Source organism: Fringilla coelebs, assembly GCF_963513975.1.
Source record: "Fringilla coelebs genome assembly, chromosome: 5".
NCBI lineage: Eukaryota > Metazoa > Chordata > Aves > Passeriformes > Fringillidae > Fringilla > Fringilla coelebs.
The window spans coordinates 47036006-47057829 of record NC_140033.1 but is presented as its reverse complement, the minus strand read 5'-3'; the positions used below and the strand labels follow the sequence as shown (position 1 = coordinate 47057829).

The following is a 21824-nucleotide window of genomic DNA, read 5'->3' as shown; positions in this document are numbered from 1 at the left end:
TCAGGTTCCCGGGATGGCTCCAGCCCGCTGCGCCCTTGGCCGGGGCTTGCCGGCCCTGCCGCCTCCGCGAACCTTTCGAGTGTTCTGCCGCTGCGCTCTCCCGGTGTCGGGTTCGCGAAAAGCGTTCGGAGCCACTTACCTAAAACTTCGCCCTCTTCTCTCCTGTCACCTGTCACGCAGCATGCAATTTCGAACTCTGCCACATCGCTTTTTCTACCCGATGACATAACAGAAACCTATCTTTGTCTTCCTATTTTTGCATCTCTTTCAGATTTACGATGCATAATTTCTACCTTACTGTGTTGTTTTACCTACAGCACAACAAATATATATTTTTTTTACTTATCAAATTTGGGTATAAATAACCTGCCTTTTGGGAGTACTACTTTTTTTTCATGCACGGGTGCAGGTATTAGAACGTGATTTTGTTTCATTTCCTTTAGTCCGTAGCACTAAATCCTATAAATATCTTTGCTGTGTACCAGGAATTTATATTGACAGTACTTTATAAAGAAACTCAACCAAGTACAGCTTACTCTGAAAATAATTGCCAGAAAAGTGTATGTCCACTTTATCAGTCTTTCTCCTTTTTTAGATATGTGTTTTGGGCCTAGATGTACTCTGGAACTCTGTTTCACACCATTTCACATGAATATATATATATACATATATATATGTACTACAAAATAATGATTAGCTTAATAATGCATGAAGCCACTGGCTAACCATGGCAAGTATTGTGTTCATTAATTGCAAAAATTCTGAAAAAACATCCAATAGTTTTTCTTCATTTTTTCTCCCTGTAAAGTTTTCCTTGATGGGATTGGTTTGGGGGGCTTGGTATGTTTTTCTGAGGGATTTGGTGACGCTTGGTTTTCTGCTTGGTTTGTTGTTATGGGGTTTTTTTGGTTTGTTTGTTTGTTTTTTGTTTGGTTGGTTTGGTTTTTTGTTTATTTTTTAGAAAATCAGCACAGTACTATTATATTATGTGGAAGATATTTTGATTTGTATGTCACAAACACTAAGTTGCCTCCTCTATATTTCACCAGGGAGGACCAGCACATAATATGTGAAATGTGAGCGTGTCAGCTGTGAACTGAATCTCAAAATGACTTCCAGCCACAGGAAACAGCAGAAATCGCTGTGAAATGGCTGCCTTGGGCCTTATATGCCCCCAGATGTTTAGATATATGCAGAGCCTTGAAAGCAAGGTTTCTCGAGCATTATTTTTATTTAGCACTTTTTGGAGTAATATTTTCACTCACTTATGAGCCATCTGGTTATCTTTCCCTCTGCTGTAGTTATCTACTACAGTGCATGCTGAAGAATCCACCTGATAATCTTCTTTTATATGCAAGAGTTAAAATATTCACAAACCTGCAAACAGCAGGGACACACTTTTCCTCGAATTTTGGTTGTTTACTCAAAATTCTAAGGGCTAAAGACTAGATGAAAGTTCTCTTGGAAGCTTTGCTTCATTCATCTGCAATTTACATAATTGGGTTAAAAATAAATCTTCCTCTTTTGTAAATGCTCAGTAAAGAGATTTTAATGCAGATGTGTTAAGGCAAGAGAAACATCAAAAAAGAAGGAGGACTGCCTCTTTTTTTAAGAAGAAACATTTTATATTTTGAGTTAGTTTAAGAGAAACTACTAAAGGGAAAACCCCCCATGTTTCAATGTTACAATGTAAGATGTATTTTGTTAAAACTACATGTGGATTTAGTAAGTTTGAAGCAGGCAGGCAGAGTTTCCATTCAATGCAAAAAACCCTGGAGTGTGATCTAAAGTAACCCCCGGAGTCTGGTCTGTTACACAGTAATAGGAATTCAGTTACCTGGTATCAATGCAGTTGGGGAACTTCATGAACTGATTTTGCCATACAAACAAAAAGAGAAAAAAAATCCACATAGGTGAGAAATTTTGCAAACATCTTTGACTTCCCTCACTACACTGTATAAAACCTTTATCTCCTTGTGCCATATCTGGAGTTTTGAAAGGGCAATTCCTGTTCATTGGTTGTAGACAAGAAGGCCTCGCTCACCTCCTGCACTACAATTCTGGGAAGAACTCTAAAAAACCACTGTAGGTCACAGCATTCTTCACTCAGCTTTGGGAATCTGACTTGAAAGTGGCTCTTTGTATTCCATGCTTATTGCCAGATCTGTTACTGCAGACTAAGCATAAAATCACCCTTCTCATAATTCACAGCTTTTTGCCAGCTCCAGCAGCAGATTTAGGTCTTAGGCTGTGTCAGAAACTCCTTGTGTTCCACTTAAGAAGGAAAAAGAATTGCAGCTCGTTTGTGTTTCTGCATGTGGAGCAAGAGGATTTCTGTCCTCTCAATGGTAGTCGTGGCCAAAGATTGAAAGACAGTGATACAGTTTCCATCTGTGTTTGAATAGTGTGAATTTTAATTCCTGTGATTTAAAAATTGTTTCATTTCCTGAAAATGAGGCATGTTCTATTACATGAGAAAAAAAAAATTATATGTCTTTCAAATGTGGAATACAGACGTTTTTTAACATTCTGGAGTGCATATCTCACCTTAGGCCTTGGCCTATACCCAGAAATTTTCAGATATATAAAGTAAGATTACTGTGAAACCGAGCCAGAAGCCTCACCACTGTGGAAGCCACAACACTTGGTGAAGAATTTGGGTGCTCTTCATTTAGACATGGGGTAATGAAAATACTAAAGCTACGTTTGTATAGGACTTTTTCACTTTACTAGTCACTCAGGAAAATAAATGTCAGTGGGCACAGAGGAAAATAGTGGCAGCCTTTCACTTATTAAAGCAGAAATAGCGCAGATTCGTTGTTTATTTTACATTAGAACACTTGTGCTATGCATCAGCTTTGAATTTTGGCATTAAAGCACAGAAAATCAGTAATTTCTTTCTACATACCCTATTCATCTTTGGAACAGGAGCAAGGGTAGATGCCCAATTCCTGGAAGAAATCTGCATAAAGTGTAATTAATTTGCAACATCTGTGGGATTTTGATGCAGAACATGAACCCACTTGACTATGGTTCTTTTTTTCTTTTCCCCCTCTATTAACCTTCTAAAAAAATTCTGGGTAGAATCTCTGTACAGGCCTGTGCTACTTCATAAACATGTTTATTTCCTGGAAGAAAAGCAACAATATTTTACTAAAATATTTTGGTCTTTCTTCTGACATTTGCTGATTTTAAAATTATGGGGGAGGTGAATGATGATACCCAAACACAACTTCTGTGTGAAGAAAAGATGGAGCATCAAAGCCTTGGGAAGCCTCCCTGGTATACACATGCAAATGCACCAACTTGCTGAGGTGAGCACATGTTCCCTGTTTGGGGGGTTTTCCATAGTGGCTGAAAAAATAAATTTTAGTCTACAGTGGCTGAGAAATTAAAAGCCCACTTACTGGATTGCAAGGTAAATACTTGGATGATTCTAAGGTATTATGTTTGAATATCCAAAGCAAAACACAGCTGAAGAAAGAAGTCAGGCAAGTGAGTCTGACTTGCATCAACACTCAGCTCTGCCCCTCCTCTTATGCTCACCTTTGCTTTGGTCTCCACTGAATGGGAGTTCATAATGGTTCATTTCTCAGGAGCATCCACTGCCCCACATGACCAATCTGACATTTCTTTGTCTCTCACAGTGGGCAGAGATTATCTCCAAGGCTCAGTGATGATATCTTACATGAAGGGAAGATGAGTTCTTGAGACAGTAGAATCACAACTCTAAACACTTTACAGTTTCTAAGTAAATCAATATACACTCATGACAATGAAAATAAGGAAAAATACTAATTGTTCTGTTTATATTTCCAGGACTTCCAGAATTCCTTTCTGCCATAAAGAAGTATGAAGAAATAAAAGGATTACCGAGTCTTTCAGGGGTTGATCAAGATTACAACAGTTCCTGTACAAACCCAGAAAGTGGACAGAAAGCTGCCAATAAATGTGAATATCTTGACACGACTTAACCACTTCTATACAAATATCAAGGGACTAGAGAACTCCAGATCTTGTTAGCACTGGTGCCTCTGGGAGGTTTTGAACTGTTCTTGGCTATGGGGTTACTATTACTAATTTAGAAAAAAGTATTTTCAGCATTCTGGTAGTGTTCAGTAGCGTCACAGAAGGCCTTAATCCTCCCCCACTCTAGGAAATAAGTACCAGATTAAGTGGGCATTAAATTTATTTTCCCATTTCTGTGATTAATCAAGAAACAATGCAACATTCTGCAGGCTCACACCGCAGTTTTGTTATGCTTGTTATTGTCATGCAAAAGGTGCATTTACCTTTGTTTTAGAGGTTTACTAAGGGAAGCCTCACTAAACTGTATTTTTTCAACATTTACCTTCAAGAAGGGAAAAAAAGGTGTTCAAATTACTGGAATAAATCCAGTGTTTCCTCTGACTGTAGCAGTATAGATTTTTTCAATTAAACATGGATAATAAGAAAAGAACATGACGTTTCTCAAATTACTGAAGTCACTGTCTTTCTTTATTTTCACACTCTCAAACAGCGGGGACTCCAGGTTTTACCCACGTTTCATTCATCCTTTCTCACCTCCTTTCAGCTCTGAATTTAGCTGCTGGCGTGGTTTTAGGAGCTGATGATAGCCCCGGATATGGAGGGTACAGAACACAATACTGCTGCCGGCAGCCTGTTAACTGCTTGGTGTGTGAAAGAAAGAAACATTGCATTAAAAACGAAGGGGAAAAAAAAAAAAAGGGGAATCCATATATTGTTTGTAATATGGAGCTGCCACTTCCCAGGGCAGGAATCCTCCTGCTAAGGTGTAGGTTCTTCTGAAAGTACAGAAGTGGTGAATCACGAGATGGTGTTATCAAATAAACAAACTTACACAATCAACATTCTTCCATTAAAACCCAGAAACCACTGTTGCTTTAAGTCTCCTGGCTTCTCAGCAGACCATCAGAAGATGCATTTTCAGGTTTAACTCCCTGTACAATTCAAAATTCTGTACACTCCAGATTCTGCTTCTCAATCAATTTTAATTACAAGGGCAAAGGAGAATAATTACTGATTAAAATGAGATAAACTGTAATTGCAGCTATCCTGATTTCTGAATTTAACAAACGAAAGCTGCTTTGTTAAGGTTATGTGGAAAATGCAGTGACAGGAGCATCTGTGTACAAAGGGGGCACGTCGGTGCTTTGTTCCACTGAAACATCGAAGCATAAGGAGAGGAACATGGACTTTCACACACGCTGCTAAAGGACAAACATGTCCCCAAAAGGCCCTAGCTGAGACACCGTGATCTCTGAAGAGACAGAGCGCGGTGATTTCGGAGGGAAGCGGCGCAGCCGAGGGAGCCAGCTCTGCATCAGCGTCTGGGACCATGAGGCAAAACTGTGTTACTTCCTCGGATTAAATATCCATTTACTCTGACACCAACCGTTCAAACCACTCCGTTTTTTTCCCGCTCTGTAGAGAACCTTCTCAAGAACAAGATTTTGTGCCGGTTGTGCCCATTAAGATCACGGTAAAATTTTAATTTAAAATATAAACCCAAGGTTTCTCTCTGCCGAGGTCTCTGTAGCTGCCCGCCGCTGAGTTTCAGCGGTCGTGTATCCCTCATTTCCGCTCCTTCTAGGGAGAAACTCCACTAGCCTGTAGGACAGACTCCCCCCTTCCCTCCCGGCGAGAAACGGGGTGCACAGGCGGCAAATTTCGTGTGGAAAAAGTGCTTTTTGGACCTTGAAGAAACACAGCGGGCGCGGCGGCGGCCGGCGGGGCTCAGCGCGGCGCACCAATCAGCGCGCGCGGCGCCGCTATAAAAGGGGCGGCGGCGGCGGCGCCTCCATTGTTCGCCCGGACCGCTCCGAGCCGACATGGCCGAGACCGCTCCCGTCGCCGCGCCCGATGTCGCCGCCGCCGCCCCGGCCCCGGCCAAAGCTCCCGCCGCCAAGAAGCCGAAGAAGGCGGCGAGCGGCGCCAAAGCCCGCAAGCCCGCGGGGCCCAGCGTCACCGAGCTGATCACCAAGGCCGTGTCCGCCTCCAAGGAGCGCAAGGGGCTCTCGCTCGCAGCGCTCAAGAAGGCGCTGGCCGCCGGCGGCTACGATGTGGAGAAAAGTAATAGCCGCATTAAACTGGGCATCAAGAGCCTCGTCAGCAAGGGCGTCCTGGTGCAGACCAAAGGCACCGGTGCCTCCGGCTCTTTCCGTCTGAGCAAGAAGCCCGGAGAAGGAAAGGAAAAAGCCCCGAAGAAAAAAACCGCTGCAGCCAAGCCCAAGAAGCCGGCGGCGAAGAAGCCCGCCAGCGCTGCCAAGAAGCCCAAGAAGCCGGTGACAGCGAAAAAGAGCCCCAAAAAAGCCAAGAAGCCGGCGGCCGCCGCGGCCAAGAAGGCAGCGAAGAGCCCCAAGAAAGTGACAAAGGCTGCCAAGCCCAAAAAAGCGGCGGCAGCAGCCAAGAGCCCGGCTAAGGCAAAAGCGGTGAAGCCCAAGGCAGCCAAGCCCAAGGCAGCTAAGCCCAAAGCAGCCAAGGCGAAGAAGGCGGCACCCAAGAAAAAATAAGTGCTGCGAAAAAACCCTATCTGCCTTGCAGATAAACCCAACGGCTCTTTTAAGAGCCACCCAAATTTTCACAAAAAGAGCTGGAACTCTTAATTACTTTTAAAGTTTCTTTTCGTGTTAACTGTGCGCAATTAAAGGCCTTTTTTTTTTTTTTTTTTTTTTTTTATTCCGTTGCTGTCGCTTTTAAGTGGACCCGGTAACTTCCTTGCTCTTGCTTTTCGCCGGTGCAGAGCGGCACAGCAGCGGAGCTCACCGCTGTACATCTCATTTAAATAAATAATCCCCGAGAAAACGCCTCCCCGCTCGGTGCAGGAAATGCGCGATAACCGAGGCTCCTCGGGATAGCGACAGGCAGCGCTCAGGGCCCCTCGGCTCCTGGGAGGGGGAGTGGGGATGGGGATGCTGCGGCTCCCGGGTTGATCTCCCGTCAGCCGGGAGGCGGAGAGCCGCGCAGGGAAGCGCCTCGCACCGCCCCCAGAGCCCGGCGCTTTTCGAAAAGCCCGCGCTCCGCAAACATTGGCCGTCGCTCTGGGGTTTTCTAGTGCCCAGCAGTTTTCGGGTTAAAAAGGCGCTCCACCTTTCTCTTTACATTCCCTTGGCGGAAGAAGCTTTCGAATTCCCCGGTAGGTTTGTACCGCCTCTCCCATCTCCCTCATGCCCTCGGCCTTTTTAATTTCCCGTCCAGTTTCGTGCCCGCTTTGGAAAGCCGTAGGGCCCCCGCGGTCCGAGGAGTTCGAGGTTTCGAGCTGCCTCGGTGCAGACCTCCGCTTCGGAGCTCAAAATCCGCTCATTGGAGCTGCCGCGCTCAGTTCGTTTCTGGGTGTTCATTTCTGCACACGTGAAACCATAAAAACTTGGTATTCTCTACACACATAGCAGCTCTGGTCACTGGCAATTCTCCTGTCTCTGTTTAAAGGGTGCAGCGCACGCTCCTTTCGCCGATTGCTCTGTGAGGAAGTGGCTTACAGGGAGTATGAGGTGATCATGGCCTGTGGGCAGGGATTTACTTTGTGAACAAGCACAAAGCCCGAGCAAAGCTGGTCTTTCACTGAGGAGATGACTCAAATATTGTGAGAAATTGTTCCACACAACAAGAAAGGGTGTACGTGTGCAGGAACGCTGAATGCACTGTCTATATGAGCTCCAGTGGTTATACTGACCATTACAGGAGCAAAATTACCATCAAACCAAAAATTCCTGTTAAACTTGTGAAGCTGAAGTGGGCAGCATAGCATAGATACCTACTGGGAAAAGGGAGTGCAGTGGCAAAGAGCAGGACTGGCCTGGGAAAACTAATCCTGCAGGTATAAGTGTAATGTCACGTTTTTGCCAATTGCACCACTGGCATATCAGTCAGTAACCCAAATTCATCGTTTCTCATCCACCTTTCCCCTCAGCTTGGGCCCTGCAGGCCCTGCAGGTGCCATCTGAGTTCAGCTGTGGGAGAGCTGTGCACAGCTCCAGACTGATTCTTCCTCAGAAACAGCTACTTTTAAATTACCAAGTCACTGACATGGTGTCTGATCTCTGTCTGTCCTGCAGGCCCTCACACCACCTTCAGCAGGTTTCTCTAGCTAATAAGCAGATTCCTGTTCTGGACATAAGAAAAGCTGATATCCTAAGAAAAACTCAGAGGTTCCTGTTTTTCTATCATGGCTCAAATGCCTTGCTAACCTACTGGACTGAGGTTCAGTTGTTTGATTTATGATTGCAGTGAAGAGGGAAGGCATCTCACTTTTCTGACATATTATTTGAACATATGGTCATTAATTTTTTTCACTAAACATGTTAAGATGCCTCATGATACTGGCAAAAGAAAGAAAATATATGAGCTCTGCTCAGTATTTTCTAAGGTATGCTACATGCTGGTGTGTAGTGTCTGGTCATAACTTCCACCAAAAACAAAAGGATATACTTTATGATTAAATATTAAGCTGCCCCAAAATTAGAATTAAGGTAAAAAAAAAAAAAAAAAAAAAGTCAAAACCAAGGATTCTGTATTGCAATTTATTACAAGCAAAATCTGGTTTCATTTTTTTTTCTTGTGGCAGTACCAGTTGTAGGTTTCTCTGGGTCTGGATTGAAGGGACTTGAGACAGTAGTTCATGTTTGGACTCAAGTCTTTATTATTTCTTATCAGTAAAACTGTCTCACTACTGTGAGTTTGGCAGCTTTTCACCAGGAGGCACAAAATGGTCAACAATCTCTTGTCACAAGGCCTTTTAAGACTAAACTATCCAATTAAGAGCTGACACCTGGATTATTTTCCCTTTTAACCCAATAACTGATCCCACAGAGCCACAATGGGGACTTTGCTGCCCAATTACACAATACCACCCAAACCCAGGGAGAAGAAGGAAGAAGAGGCATGAAGAAGAAACCCAGGATGACACCCTGTGCCCTCCATCTGCTTCCACCAAAAACATACTAAAAATCCCAAACCCTAAATTTCTCACCAAGTGACACACTTACACTGCTCTCTGTAATCTATTTCCCACCTTTGTTGATTCCAGTCCATCTTGAAGTCTAGGAAACTTTCTCCATGAATGAGGGTCAAAGTCAGTGCTCCCCCAGGGGTCAGGGCACCCCAGAGCAGACAGAGAAATATTCCCAGTGCCCTGGGTTTCCACATTTTCTCTTCCATAGGGTCAGCTGTTTATTTCACAGATGTACTTAGTAATTTTCAGTATCTAAAGTCTGTGATGTTCCAATAATGCCAAATGAACCACCAAGTTAGATAAAGGCCTACATATAGCAGAACAGACATAGAAACCTATCAAGAATTCTCATTAAGTTCCCCCCCCCCCCCCCCCCCCAAGAATAACAAATCATTTTCTACTGAAGAACACTTTTTTATCATGGGGTTACAGAATTTTTCATCAGCATTAGCCACCACAGAGCCCAATAGCCTGTCAGATTACCACAAAACCAGGTAATTTTCAAGCATATATTTATTCATGTGCTCATTCTCTCTTAGTGGTTTATGTTATTCCTCTACTTCTTGTGTATGTCTACATGTTTTATGGCAGCTGTTGTCGGGTGAAAGAGTTTATTCTGCCTGGCCTCATCGTGTCTTTGATAAACAATAAAAAATTCTGCCTTAATGGCTCAATTCTTAAAACATCAAAGGTGGAGTTTTATTGCTAGTGAAATTATTCCACTAATTTATTAGGAGATCTTCTCTGTTTGGTAGAGGAAATTAGAAGCTAGACTTCCATAAAAAGCAAACTGTGTTAGTTCAGGCACAAAGTTGTTTAAAGTTTGTGCTGGGAACAGTGTTGATAAGGCAGGGATGTTTTAGTTGTTGCTGAGCAGTGCTTACACAGATCCAAGGCCTTTTCTGCTTCTCACCTCACCCAGGAGGAGTCCAGGAGTGCACAAGGAGGTGGGAGGGCAGGACAGCTGATCCCAACTGACTAAAGGGATATTCCAAATCCTGCAGCTTCATGCACAGCAGACAAAGTTGTGGGAAGAAGAAGGGAGGGCAGTATTCCAGTGATGGCTTTCATCTTCCCAGGTGACCATCAGGCATGGCTGAGCCCTGCTCCCCTGGAGGTGGCTGAACACTTGCCTGCCCATGGGAAGTGATGAATTAATTCCTTGTTTTCCTTTGTTTGCATGGCTTTTGCTTTGCCAATTAAGCTGTCTTTATCGTAAGCCACAAAGTTTTTTCACTTTTCTGATTTTCTCCACCATCTCTGGGAATGAGTGAGGGAGCAGCTGCCCGGTGCTGAGTGTCTGGCTGAGGTTTAACCATGACAGCTGAATAAAGCAGGGAAAAGTCCTTCCCATTTTCCTGGTCTAAATAAATTGTAAAATGTAAGTTGTGTACATTTCAAGACTAAGTTTGCAGGTTCTCAAAAGGAAGGAGCTGTTTCCAGTTGTGAAACACCTACAATGTATGGGCAGGAAGCTGGGGACAGCCAGATGTGGGGTCTGGAAGAGGGCGACATGAATAGCATTAATACCAGACCTGTTCTCTGCTGCTTGCATGTCAGTACAGATTGGAACCAGCTTGAATTTGGATACAGAACCGTTTTTACACCAGACACATTTGACACAGTAAGATTACACAACAGAGTTTTCCTTCCACAAGTTTACTTTTTACTATCTAGATCACAACGCACACAGTGTTCTGCTGGACACAGGGTTATCAAATCCTTTTTTCTGTGGGAATTTGAGATCTCTCCTCTACATGACATGTTGTCAAAGCATAATGAAGGCATCAGTGTGACTCCTCCTGGGATCCCCATTAACTCTCCACACTCAATTTTGGACAATTATTTCTAGAGTTGGAGTTGTGTTGCATTCTCACTTTCATTTTGCACGTAGTGTTCAAAGTATGTGCTACCACATATGTGACTGCATTACTCAGTTTTCCACCTTGATCATGCCACACATAAGAGGGAGAGTGGGATAAGATCATGTTTTCTATAAGGGGTTAGAAATTTAACCTGTTTGGGGGGAAGACAAAAAGACCTTGGAGACAGTCAAGAGGCTACTCTCCTCTCTCTCCTCCCAGCTGGGCAGGCCTTCTTGGTAAGCTTCATCACATAAAAATAGCAGTAATACTACTACTACTACTACTACTACTACTAAATAATAATATTAATAATATCCTCTGGGTTAACACAACATTATTGTTCTTGTTGAAGCTCTGTCATAGTGCATTTAGCACTAGCAATTCCAAATTTGTAGTTCTGTTTCTTCAAGAAACTACTTTGTTCTCCAGTCTGTGATTACAGCAGTTCTTATTGAATGCAACCAGGTCTATAGAGCTGAATTGTGAAACTGTGAATTTGTGAATCAGTGCTTGTGCTTCTTATTTTACACTACTGGGCTTACAGGGCAGAATTTTCAGGAATCAGAAATTAAGGCCAGCTGCACCCAGGCCCTCTGATGTGCGAGGACCAGCTGGAATGCAAGGGTGTTCATTTTCTGCCAAGTTTCTGTAGCCTTAATGCCACACAGAGGACAGTCTGTATGATCTTTGAATTTCTCTTCCATAGGGAATGATTCAATGGATCCTAAGTTACTGTTTAATTTTATCAAAGATACCTCACAGAACAGATGATATTTGATGTAAAATTTAGAATCAGCTGTGAGTTAAGAAGCGCAGGAACTCAACTCAAAACTTGCTCCCTTCTATTAGTTGTGTATTTCTGTCATGAGTTTACTGACTAATGCTATGAACAAGCATGTATCTATTATTTATTTTAAAAAGTCCTTTTCCAAATGGTTTCTGACCTTTTGCAAAGAAAACAGACAGCAAGAGACAGAGGAAAATGTTATAGGTAGTCACAAATCCTTGGGCAGAAGCAGCTCATTATGGAGCAGGATTTATGTTGTGAGGCTGTACCTTCATTTTATTCCATTGGGGAAAAAAATAAAAGAGAGAAAGAAGAAGAAAGAAAAGCTCAGCTTTACAGAACTGGACAACTTATCACAAGCTGCTTAGGTATGTGATTTGCCCAGGATTTTATGACAGCCTCATGGCAGGCATCTGCAAGTGGACACAGTTCCTAGGGAGGGCCTGTGTGTGGTGCAGTCAGAGTCCCTGAAGTCAGCTTGAAGAGACTGAAGGTCTGGATTTTCATAGCAGAGTAGTTCAGGGAATTCTGCAGCAGGTACTGCTAAACTGCACTGTTGGTAGCAGCCTGGGGACTCAGAGAGTGAAAAACCTGCTGCAAGCACGACACCAAGTGTACCCTCACCAGTGCAGGACACATCTACCTTACTCCCAAAACCTCCTGGAAGTGACAGAAGAGCTGACTGCAGAGTGCCCAGTTTCTCCTGATGGCCTGGTCTCCCTCAGCAGTCCAGGCATGGCCCCTGAAATTTCCTCCCTGAAAGCAGCAGACTGGCGTCAGGAAAGACACCAGCATGCCCTGAGCCCTGGCATCCCCACTGCATTCCACAAGTATCTGCATAGCCCAGGTGAGAATACTGTCAAGCTCCTTGAGGAACAGAGCCTTTGTCAGAGGTTTGAAATTTCAGGATGTCTCTTTCAGAGTTTTGGTGTTTGCCTTACCCCATTTGGGTTTCCTTTTGTTCCGCGCTGCAAAGACGGTGCATGAACATGCGACAGATCCCATTATTTTAATTTCTCAGTGCAGGAGGGGCCACTGAACAGTGATTTCTCTGCTAACAGGTGCAACATCTCTGTCTGTGGTCTGGGGGAAGATATTGATTGATTGTTGTTCAATCTTATGTTGTGTCCTCATGAAAGCACACATTACACAAAGCTGCCCAGCCAGCGAGAAAAGAAACCGACTATCAAGCAAACAAAAATCGTCCATGAGAGGGCAGCAACACTCAATACAGAAAACTTCTTTTCTCTTTCCAGATAATTTTCAGGTCGAAAACGCTCTACTGAATAATTTTTGCTAAATACAGCTTGAGTTCTTTAGCAAAATCTCAGAACATTTTCCTGCACTAAAGAGACCAAACCCAGAATTAACAAATATCCGAGAAATGCAAAACCACCCTTCTTTTGAGTATTTGATTTTTCAACTGTTCTAAAAATAGACATGCTCCTGTTTATAGCACCACTGCTCTGGAAAAATACTGTAAAAATATTCGTCCAAAAGAATACTTTTACCTTAAAAAATTAAAGTGAAACATGTAAAATCTTGGTTAGTTTGCCTATACTGGTAAATTCACCTTGAGATAACATTCAGAGATGGTGGGAAATGAAAATTTGAGAAAAAAACGAGGGCGGGTAGAATTTCTCAGAAACGCGATTGGACAGAATTTGCTGCAAGATTATCCATTTCTAAAAAAGCAAAGAAACTGTATAAACAGAGAAACCGCTCAGGAGAATCCATACAAGCAGGTGAAACCGAAATACATAAGATATGAATCTTTGAAAATAACAAATCGGAACATAATTAAAGTGAATCAATAAGTCGAGCAACTTTCTTTGAATGAGAATTCTCTTCTAAGCTATCACGACATATCAAAGGTTTTAAAAATACTTGAATCATTATAAAAAACCAGACACGCTCTCTTTGCTATCAAAAACACAAGAAAAGCAACGAAAAGCCACAGAAACACCGAACCCATTGGGTCTCGGGGAAGGGAAACTGACACAAATCCCGAAATTTGCTGCTCGCTCGCCGCGCCGCAGAGAAAGGGGGGAGGTGGCGGGAGCCAGACTCAAGCCCCGCCCCCTTTTCTGCTGTTCTCAACCAGGTCGGAACAAACCCTATATAAGCCGCGGCGCGGGCGGCGCTGCCCCAGTCCGACGGTAGCAGTAGTAGCGGCGGAGCTCTCAGCATGTCTGGCCGTGGCAAGGGCGGCAAGGGGCTCGGCAAGGGCGGCGCCAAGCGCCACCGCAAGGTGCTGCGCGACAACATCCAGGGCATCACCAAGCCGGCCATCCGCCGCCTGGCTCGGCGCGGCGGCGTCAAGCGCATCTCGGGGCTCATCTACGAGGAGACGCGCGGCGTCCTCAAGGTTTTCCTGGAGAACGTGATCCGCGACGCCGTCACCTACACGGAGCACGCCAAGAGGAAGACGGTCACAGCCATGGACGTGGTCTACGCCCTCAAGCGCCAGGGTCGCACCCTCTACGGCTTCGGCGGCTAAAGCGTCTCCTTCCTGCCGGACCGCCCTCACGAAACCCCCCAAAGGCTCTTCTAAGAGCCACCCACCTATTCCTTAAAAAGAGCTGAATTACAACGTTACAGAAACCTGAAGAAAACGATACTATTTTCAATCCTTTCCGAAACTGTTAACGATATGGCTACTATTGTTAATGAGGCCTCTCAAATGTGTCGGTTTGATGTTAACAAGGAATCTGTCTTGGCTGTATGGGGTGGTTCTTTTGTGCTCTAAATTCTCTTATAGAACTTGCTTCAAATGCTCCAAATTCAAGCTGGGTTTTCTCGATGTCCACTGATATAAACAATTACGTAAAGTGTTATTCCATGTCTTGATTTTTAAAATTTTATGTTGAACTTAGGTATTAAAAAAATTGCGTATTTTGAGTCTGGAAAAATCGAAAAAGTTGCCCTGAGGTGAATGTTTGCTTTCTGCTATTTCTATTCTCCACCCCCTCCCCCCCCCCCCCCGCCTTATTTCTTTCCCTATGATATATTTACTTTTAAAATAAAAGAGTAAATCTAATATTGCTTTCTAGTGGTTATTTGGGGCATGACTGGGGGGAGGGAAGGAATGGGAGGGGACTGGACAATAGAAGCAAATTATGAACCTAGAAATATTTTCTTTTTAATATATCAAAAGAAGCCTTGTGTGTGTTTATACTTTTGTCAACACAATTTTAAAAACAAAGAAGAATCCCAGTAAATATTTTCGTTGTACTTCACAACCGATAGGAAAAAAAAAAAAAACTTTATGAACGCTTTGAAATTTATTTGGAACCTGCAAAAAGTGACATCAATATATATTTGTGGTCTCATCTGGTTTTCTGACATCTTCATAGGTAGGGAAAAATTAAATAGGAGACCAATACCATATTCCTTTTCAATTAATTTCACACAAAATAAAGTCAGGGGCCCAGGTATTATCATCATCAGGCAACATTGGTTATGATAGGTGAAGCTTCTCCTTCAGAATTTCCTAGTACAATTAAAACATGAAAAACGTGAAGATAGTAGCTTAAGAATGATCTTAATCACTACAGCTTGTTACATATAGGTACATAGGTACTAACTTATGCTACTGGATTTTTTTGAGTGCCTCTGTTTCAAGGTACGAGTCCACCTGTGCTTTGCGTCTTTGGGAATAATATGCCTATTCACGTAAGGAGCTCTGTGCCGCACTGAAAGAGCCTTTTCCTTTTTTGTAACAAGCCCATCATTAAAAATAGCAAACCAAAACCTAGACACAAAGAAAGACATGATAAAGTGCAAGTGACTTCAGAATTTTAGCCTCTCCGCTGTTTCCCATCTGCCAGGAGGATTGGCAGAGATGCAGAGCCGGGGAAGCAGCAGGGATACGAGCCCTGTGTCTGATAATCCCGGCCGGGCCCCGGGCCCGCACCGAGCGCGATGCGGAGGGAGCGGGGCAGGGAGGCTCCGGCCGAGCTTCAGCCCCTGCCCTGGGATCGCACGGCAGCCAATAGGAGCGCGCCGCTTGCGGCCAATCACAAACGGGGCTGCTCTATAAAACCGGTGTTGAGAGCGCGGCTGCATTCATTTCTGCCTGTGCTCCTCAGCGGTTGTGCATCCGTGGTCATGGCGCGTACGAAGCAGACGGCGCGGAAGTCGACGGGCGGCAAGGCGCCCCGCAAGCAGCTGGCCACCAAGGCTGCCCGCAAGAGCGCGCCGGCCACGGGCGGCGTCAAGAAGCCGCACCGCTACCGGCCCGGCACGGTGGCGCTGCGCGAGATCCGGCGCTACCAGAAGTCCACGGAGCTGCTGATCCGCAAGCTGCCCTTCCAGCGCCTGGTGCGCGAGATCGCGCAGGACTTCAAGACCGACCTGCGCTTCCAGAGCTCGGCCGTCATGGCGCTGCAGGAGGCCAGCGAGGCCTACCTGGTGGGGCTCTTCGAGGACACCAACCTGTGCGCCATCCACGCCAAGCGCGTCACCATCATGCCCAAGGATATCCAGCTGGCCCGCCGCATCCGCGGAGAGCGCGCCTGAGTTCCCTGCCCCGGGTGCACTCGATGTGGTCCTGAGTTATCTCTCCCACACCCTAAAGGCTCTTTTAAGAGCCACTACATTACACAAGAGAGTTGGAACACAGTTTCCTTTATACTTTCTTAAAAGACAGTGATTTTAAAGGTTATTCGAATGTAGGTATTCTAGTAATTTAAAGTACTTAAACTGCTTTCCTGTTTCAGGTGGCATTGCATGCTGGTTTAGTGAGGTACATCCTAATGCCTATTCAACTGCACAGAGTAAGTAAATTGCACAAAGCATATGAGTGTACAGATACAGCAAATGAAAAATACAGTAGGTCAGACAGCTGGCACTTATTTTTCCCTGCCCCTTTTCCTTCCCCCTACCCCCAACTTGATAATTTCTGTAAAACAGTCTATTTGGAATAGTCCAGGTTTACTTTAAAGCTTAGGGGAAGGTATCATCTGAGTTAGCATTGGAAGAAAGACATCAAGTTTTAAACAGCTTTTTATTAAGTATTATACTCTATCATGACTTTTACTGTGATGTACTCTTGAAATTTTAAATGGATATCTCATCTCTCCCTCTGTCATGCGACTGAAACAAGAGTGCTATGATTATAAACTCGATAGGATTAGAAATTGAGAAATTCCATAATTTAGTCTAATTGCTTTTTTGGGGGGATGGGGGAGGATGGGTGGGTTGGTTTATGTATGTTAAAACAGAGGACAGGCTGGAGAAGGTGGCCAAGGAGTACCTGGAAAGGCAAAGAGAATCTGGGGGTTGGTTGTTTCTGACAAGCCTCCTCTCCTATTTCCCCAGTGCTTGGAGACCAATGGCGCAGAGGAAGTTTTGTGGCTTCTGTTTGGGACCACATCAGCTGAGGAAAAGAAAGCAGCTGTCAGGGCTTGGCAGATTCAGGCAACGTAGGAAATGGGCTTATGCAGTTCTGAGAGTTAAAGACAAGGGTTTGGTATTTGATGACAAGAAACCTGAGTCAGTAGAAGAACATGCACAGGGAGATCAAAGACCAACACTTTGGCAGAATTCAGTTGATTCAATAAAACTTTGTAGTCAGGAAATTACAGTCGTCCTTTAGTCCAATTTCTGGTTGTGCCAAATCTCACAGACTGTCACTGTTTTAGTATTTTAGAGAAGTCAAATTTTCTACAAATTCTCGCAAATAAAGCACTGAGATTTCTATTGATTTTGCTTCTTTGCTGTCACATCTTGTCCTCTGTCCTTGACAATTGACTACATCCTGTCCAAAAACCCTTCTGTAAATGTTACCAGCAAAATTGTTCTGAAATGAAAATTCAAGCATTTGAGCATGGCACATGGAGAACCCTGTAAGAGGATTCATAAGGTATTTTTCTGAAACAATACCCACGAGGTAACCACGGAATATACAAGAAATAATCTGAGCATAGTGGTGTAGGTAGGAAAGTAAATATAAACGCATCTATGTAAGTGTTATATACCTGAATACACACCTTCATGCTCTCTTTTTCCATTCATAAATTTCAGATCCATCCATCTCTTTGTCACTCCCCTCTGCCTCAGCACCATCTGGAATGTTTTCCTGCAGTTCCAATATTATATGGTGTATTAAATAATCGAAACTGTTTCACAGCTGGTACTAGATGATCACTCTGTCTCCTTTAGTTGAAATGGTTCTATTAGCTTTTATTCTTTTGTTTGTGCATCATCACTGAGTGGGGTGAGAATTTACACATGGCAATGCTCCTGCTGGAAAAGTACAGAGACTGTGCCTAAGTTTAATTTAGAAGGAGCTCTATTATTATAATATTAAAATTAACCATTTATCTGCCTACTCTCTAAGACTTCAGTAGCCTCCATGCTGATACTGCTTGTTGCTACACACTTGCAATTTATAGCTGACTCAAACTTGGTGACTAGGCCCAGATTCCAGGTTAGGAGAGGTTAGAATGGCTAAAGCCTTAGCAGTGTTACAGTTGGAAATAAAGAGGCAGGGGTCACTGGTGCCTGCCTATAGTGCACACCCAGGCTCTATAAAAAGCCTTCCCTGATTCCAGCCTACAGAAACTGCTCCCAGAAGTGGATAGGGAAATTATTCATTATATATGGGAAGTTATTAATTTCTTCTCAGTGATCTCCAGTAAAATTGCTAAAAGGGACTGGGTAGGATCTTGCAGCATTGACATGGTGCTGCTTGTTGGAAATAATACAGAGTTTCTTTATTTATTTATGTTTCCTAGTCTGTGTTGACATGCTCTATTACAACTGAAGCAGAAGGAAGAAAGACTGAGGTTATTTTTCCTTTCATATATTCTTTTCTCTGACTTTTAAAAGAACATGGAAGTTTTATAGCCTACTGAAACATTTCCTTCTCTCTCCAGGTCGTTAGCTAAAATTTTCTTATCATGCTGCTTAATCAAGATATAGAGAAACCTTCATCATACTTCACAATACAACTCTCCTTCCATTACAGCCTTGTTCCAAAACCAGGCCATGACGATCAATACATTCCTTCAGGGGGCTTGATGTGGGAGGAAGAAAAAAGAAGGAAGATTAAAATAGGGATAAAAGGCAGAACCCATAAATCTTTATCCCATCAAATCGGCAAACTCAGCAAGTCTTTCTGCTTTCTGTTCCCAGCCACCCACTGCTGTCTCTGGCAGACGGGGTCTGTAGCTCAGCATCTCTGAGCAGGCAAACAGTGCCCAGAAGACTCTGAAGACAGCAGGTGCCACCCTGGCTTCTAACAGCAGCCTTCAAGCGCTCCCCAGCCCTCAGGACTGACTGTGGCATCCCAAGTGCCAGATGTGAATATTTTGCAGATGGAAAGAAGAAAGGGAGATGATTAAAAAAAAACCTGGAGAAAGATCAGCTACTTATGAATCTGAGGTTTCATTTTAAACTCTTTCTTTTAATTCTCAGACTCTTGTTAGACTGACTTTGCCTTATAGTAAGAATTTGAACAAAGGTAGGTCCTTAGAAGGCTGAAAACTGCAGGTGGATATATCTGTCCTTCCAGAATCTCATGAAGAATGCTGAAGAACTGGCTGCAGAAATGACAACTCAGCATACATCATATATGGTGATCACTACTGGAGAAATGCAAGTTTAAAGACAAAATACATCTCATTAGGGCAAGACTATATAAATTTTCACTCCATGATTTTTATAAAACTTATTGAAAATACCCCTTCCACATTAAAATAAACAAACAAAACCAAAACAAACAAAACACCACAACCTTCCCCCTCCCCCCCCCCCCCCCCCCGTTTTGTTTTATTATGGTAACAAACCTGGAAATGTTTGACATTTGGAAAAGTTTGGTAAGTTATTCCTGTCTACAGTACTTTTCAATCACTTTCTTGGCCTTTTCAGTTACTTTTCTGTGCCGCAAAAAGCCTCATGCACCCTGTGCCATCAGCATGGTGGTCCATTGTTTTAACACCAGGTAAAACAATATATATCAAATCTGAGATAATCAAAACTGATTTATTGTGATGGATATTCTTGTTCCCTGTGTTAAGAATTGCCGGAGCAAGGCGGGATCTGCCTTAAGGCAATCTGTTAAGTTTGACAGCAACACAGGACAGTTAAGACAGGAAGTTTCTGCCCTTGCCTTGAACCACCCAGGCAGGGTTTAAGGTGCAGATTTCCTGACCACGGGTCGACTTAAGAAGAGTGTCCCTGTCAGGCCCCTCCACCCCCCTCTTTTCTCCTCAAATCCGTCATATCCTCACATCACTCGTAGCAATGTAAGCCCCTCCATCCTACCTCAGGCTCTCTCTAATCATCCTCGTTTAACGAGTATTCCTCATACTTCCTCTTTTCTAATGTTCTAAAGTACTTGTTACTTCACTATTTTGCAAAAAATCCCGCGTGAAATTCAAGGGAAATTTTAAGTAGCGATACAGCTCTTCTAATTGCGCATGTAGTGGCTCTTAAAAGAGCCTTTGGGTCTGCGTGGGTTGCCTCACTGCCCGGCCGGCAAGGGCTGCGGCAGGGAGCTCAGGCGCGCTCTCCGCGGATGCGGCGGGCCAGCTGGATGTCCTTGGGCATGATGGTGACGCGCTTGGCGTGGATGGCGCACAGGTTGGTGTCCTCGAAGAGCCCCACCAGGTAGGCCTCGCTGGCCTCCTGCAGCGCCATGACGGCCGAGCTCTGGAAGCGCAGGTCGGTCTTGAAGTCCTGCGCGATCTCGCGCACCAGGCGCTGGAAGGGCAGCTTGCGGATCAGCAGCTCCGTGGACTTCTGGTAGCGCCGGATCTCGCGCAGCGCCACCGTGCCGGGCCGGTAGCGGTGCGGCTTCTTGACGCCGCCCGTGGCCGGCGCGCTCTTGCGGGCAGCCTTGGTGGCCAGCTGCTTGCGGGGCGCCTTGCCGCCCGTCGACTTCCGCGCCGTCTGCTTCGTGCGCGCCATCGCTGCAGGACAGTCGGCGAGCCGCAGGGACCGGGGCCGGGAATGGAAATGATCACCCCGCGCTGCCGCGACCGCTTTTATGGACAGCACCGCTCCCTGATTGGCTGATAGAAATGAGCCGCTCCTATTGGGCGCTTCCAATTCCGAAAAGCCCGCCGGCAGCGCGCGCGCCTTCACCAACGGCTGCCCGCGCTCAGCCCCACCCCCACCCCGGCCTCGCCCCCGCCGCTTCTGTCTCGAGGGCGGTCTGTTTGCTACCACAGCTTTTACAGCCCCCTCAAAAATGAGCCCTGTACCGAGAAATGTTCAAACGGGAAAGGAGAAATCGCAAATTATGCCGAGCTGAATGCATAGAAAATTCATGCGTGTTTTTTCTCTGACCTTTTGGTTTTTTGTTCCCCTAAATAGGAATCCTAACAGTATTTTGGGGGTTTGGATTTTCGTTACTATGGGGTGCGTGGGGTTGTGTATTGTGAGGGAGTTTTGGTGGGAGAGGTTGGGTTCCACTTTGTGTCACTTTCACCTGGCATGGTAAATGTTTTTGATCGAAATAAATTGCAAATCTAAGTTTTCTAATTCAAGGGAGAGTGCTTTCAAATGATTGGGATCTTTCAGCATGCAAAGTATCCTTAGGTTGCTGCTGAATCACAGCAAGGCATATTGTGAATTTTCCCTTTTCCTCCCTGTACATACAGGCAATATTTCCCTACTCGGGGGCGCTGTCGTGGGAGCCCGATCGCAGAAGGGCTCTCAGGTGAAAGGCAGGTACTAACACCAGGCACGGAGAACACCTCTGGCAGCCCGAATTAAAAGGAAGTGTATTCCTAACCTTAAACACAGCGAAAGCACAAATAATGGTAAAATTCCTGCACATCACATTCAGAGAACAAAGGGGACCTTTTTTTTAACATTGAGAAGGGACTTAAGGAGCTGATACCTCTTATGTTGCATTACAACCGGCATTACTCATTTAAATGTAAACAGGTATCCGCTTCTACTGTTTACGCATTGAGGGGGAAAATCAGAGGAGGTGCCTGCAGGGAGGTACTGAGGTACCTTTCAGCCTTCAGCACGGAACAGGAGGCTACGTTTAGATTGCTTTCTCTTTTTTTTCAAGCTTTCTTAGATAGCCAAGTACATTATCCGAAATACAGGCCATTTAAGTACCTAAGACAGCCTTCTTAGTGTACGAGCAGTAAAATTTGCCACTGAACTGAACAGTTGAAATAAATACTATCTTAACGTACAGCAATGATTTAATATAGAAAGTTTAAGTTTCCAAGGA

The 21824-nt window shown here is 44.4% G+C and overlaps 4 protein-coding genes across 5 annotated transcripts in view; 3 read left to right on the top strand and 1 right to left on the bottom strand.

Moving 5' to 3' along the window:
* The window catches only part of LOC311153591 (histone H1.01-like), a gene marked incomplete at both ends in the record, with an annotated part of 38914 nt that extends 32081 nt beyond the window's left edge, over positions 1-6833 (top strand). Inside the window, one exon of one of the 2 annotated variants that reach the window (XM_084205537.1) lies at positions 6480-6533. In XM_084205537.1, the coding sequence (XP_084061663.1) occupies positions 6480-6533 (54 nt within the window). Of the gene's footprint in view, positions 1-5852 lie in introns of those variants that run through there. The other variant, XM_084205536.1, reaches the window with a different exon arrangement.
* A 6952-nt stretch (positions 6834-13785) lies between these two features.
* On the top strand, positions 13786-14651 carry LOC311153616 (histone H4). The gene has a single exon (XM_084205564.1). The coding sequence runs from the start codon at positions 13812-13814 to the stop codon at positions 14121-14123; it is 312 nt and encodes a 103-aa protein (XP_084061690.1). The 5' UTR covers positions 13786-13811; the 3' UTR covers positions 14124-14651.
* Positions 14652-15733: 1082 nt separating this feature from the next.
* LOC311153602 (histone H3.2) lies at positions 15734-16144 on the top strand (the record flags this gene model as incomplete). Its single annotated transcript, XM_084205550.1, has 1 exon — positions 15734-16144. One exon carries the CDS (start codon positions 15734-15736, stop codon positions 16142-16144), a length of 411 nt encoding a protein of 136 aa, XP_084061676.1.
* Positions 16145-20128: 3984 nt separating this feature from the next.
* On the bottom strand, positions 20129-20539 carry LOC311153597 (histone H3.2; the record flags this gene model as incomplete). Its single annotated transcript, XM_084205543.1, has 1 exon — positions 20129-20539. The coding sequence occupies one exon, from the start codon at positions 20537-20539 to the stop codon at positions 20129-20131; it is 411 nt and encodes a 136-aa protein (XP_084061669.1).
* Between the last annotated feature and the right edge of the window lie 1285 nt (positions 20540-21824).

Bases quoted from the DNA above. Each gene is read 5' to 3' on its own strand.
- LOC311153616 (XM_084205564.1), top strand. From the start codon at position 13,812: ATGTCTGGCCGTGGCAAGGGCGGCAAGGGGCTCGGCAAGGGCGGCGCC.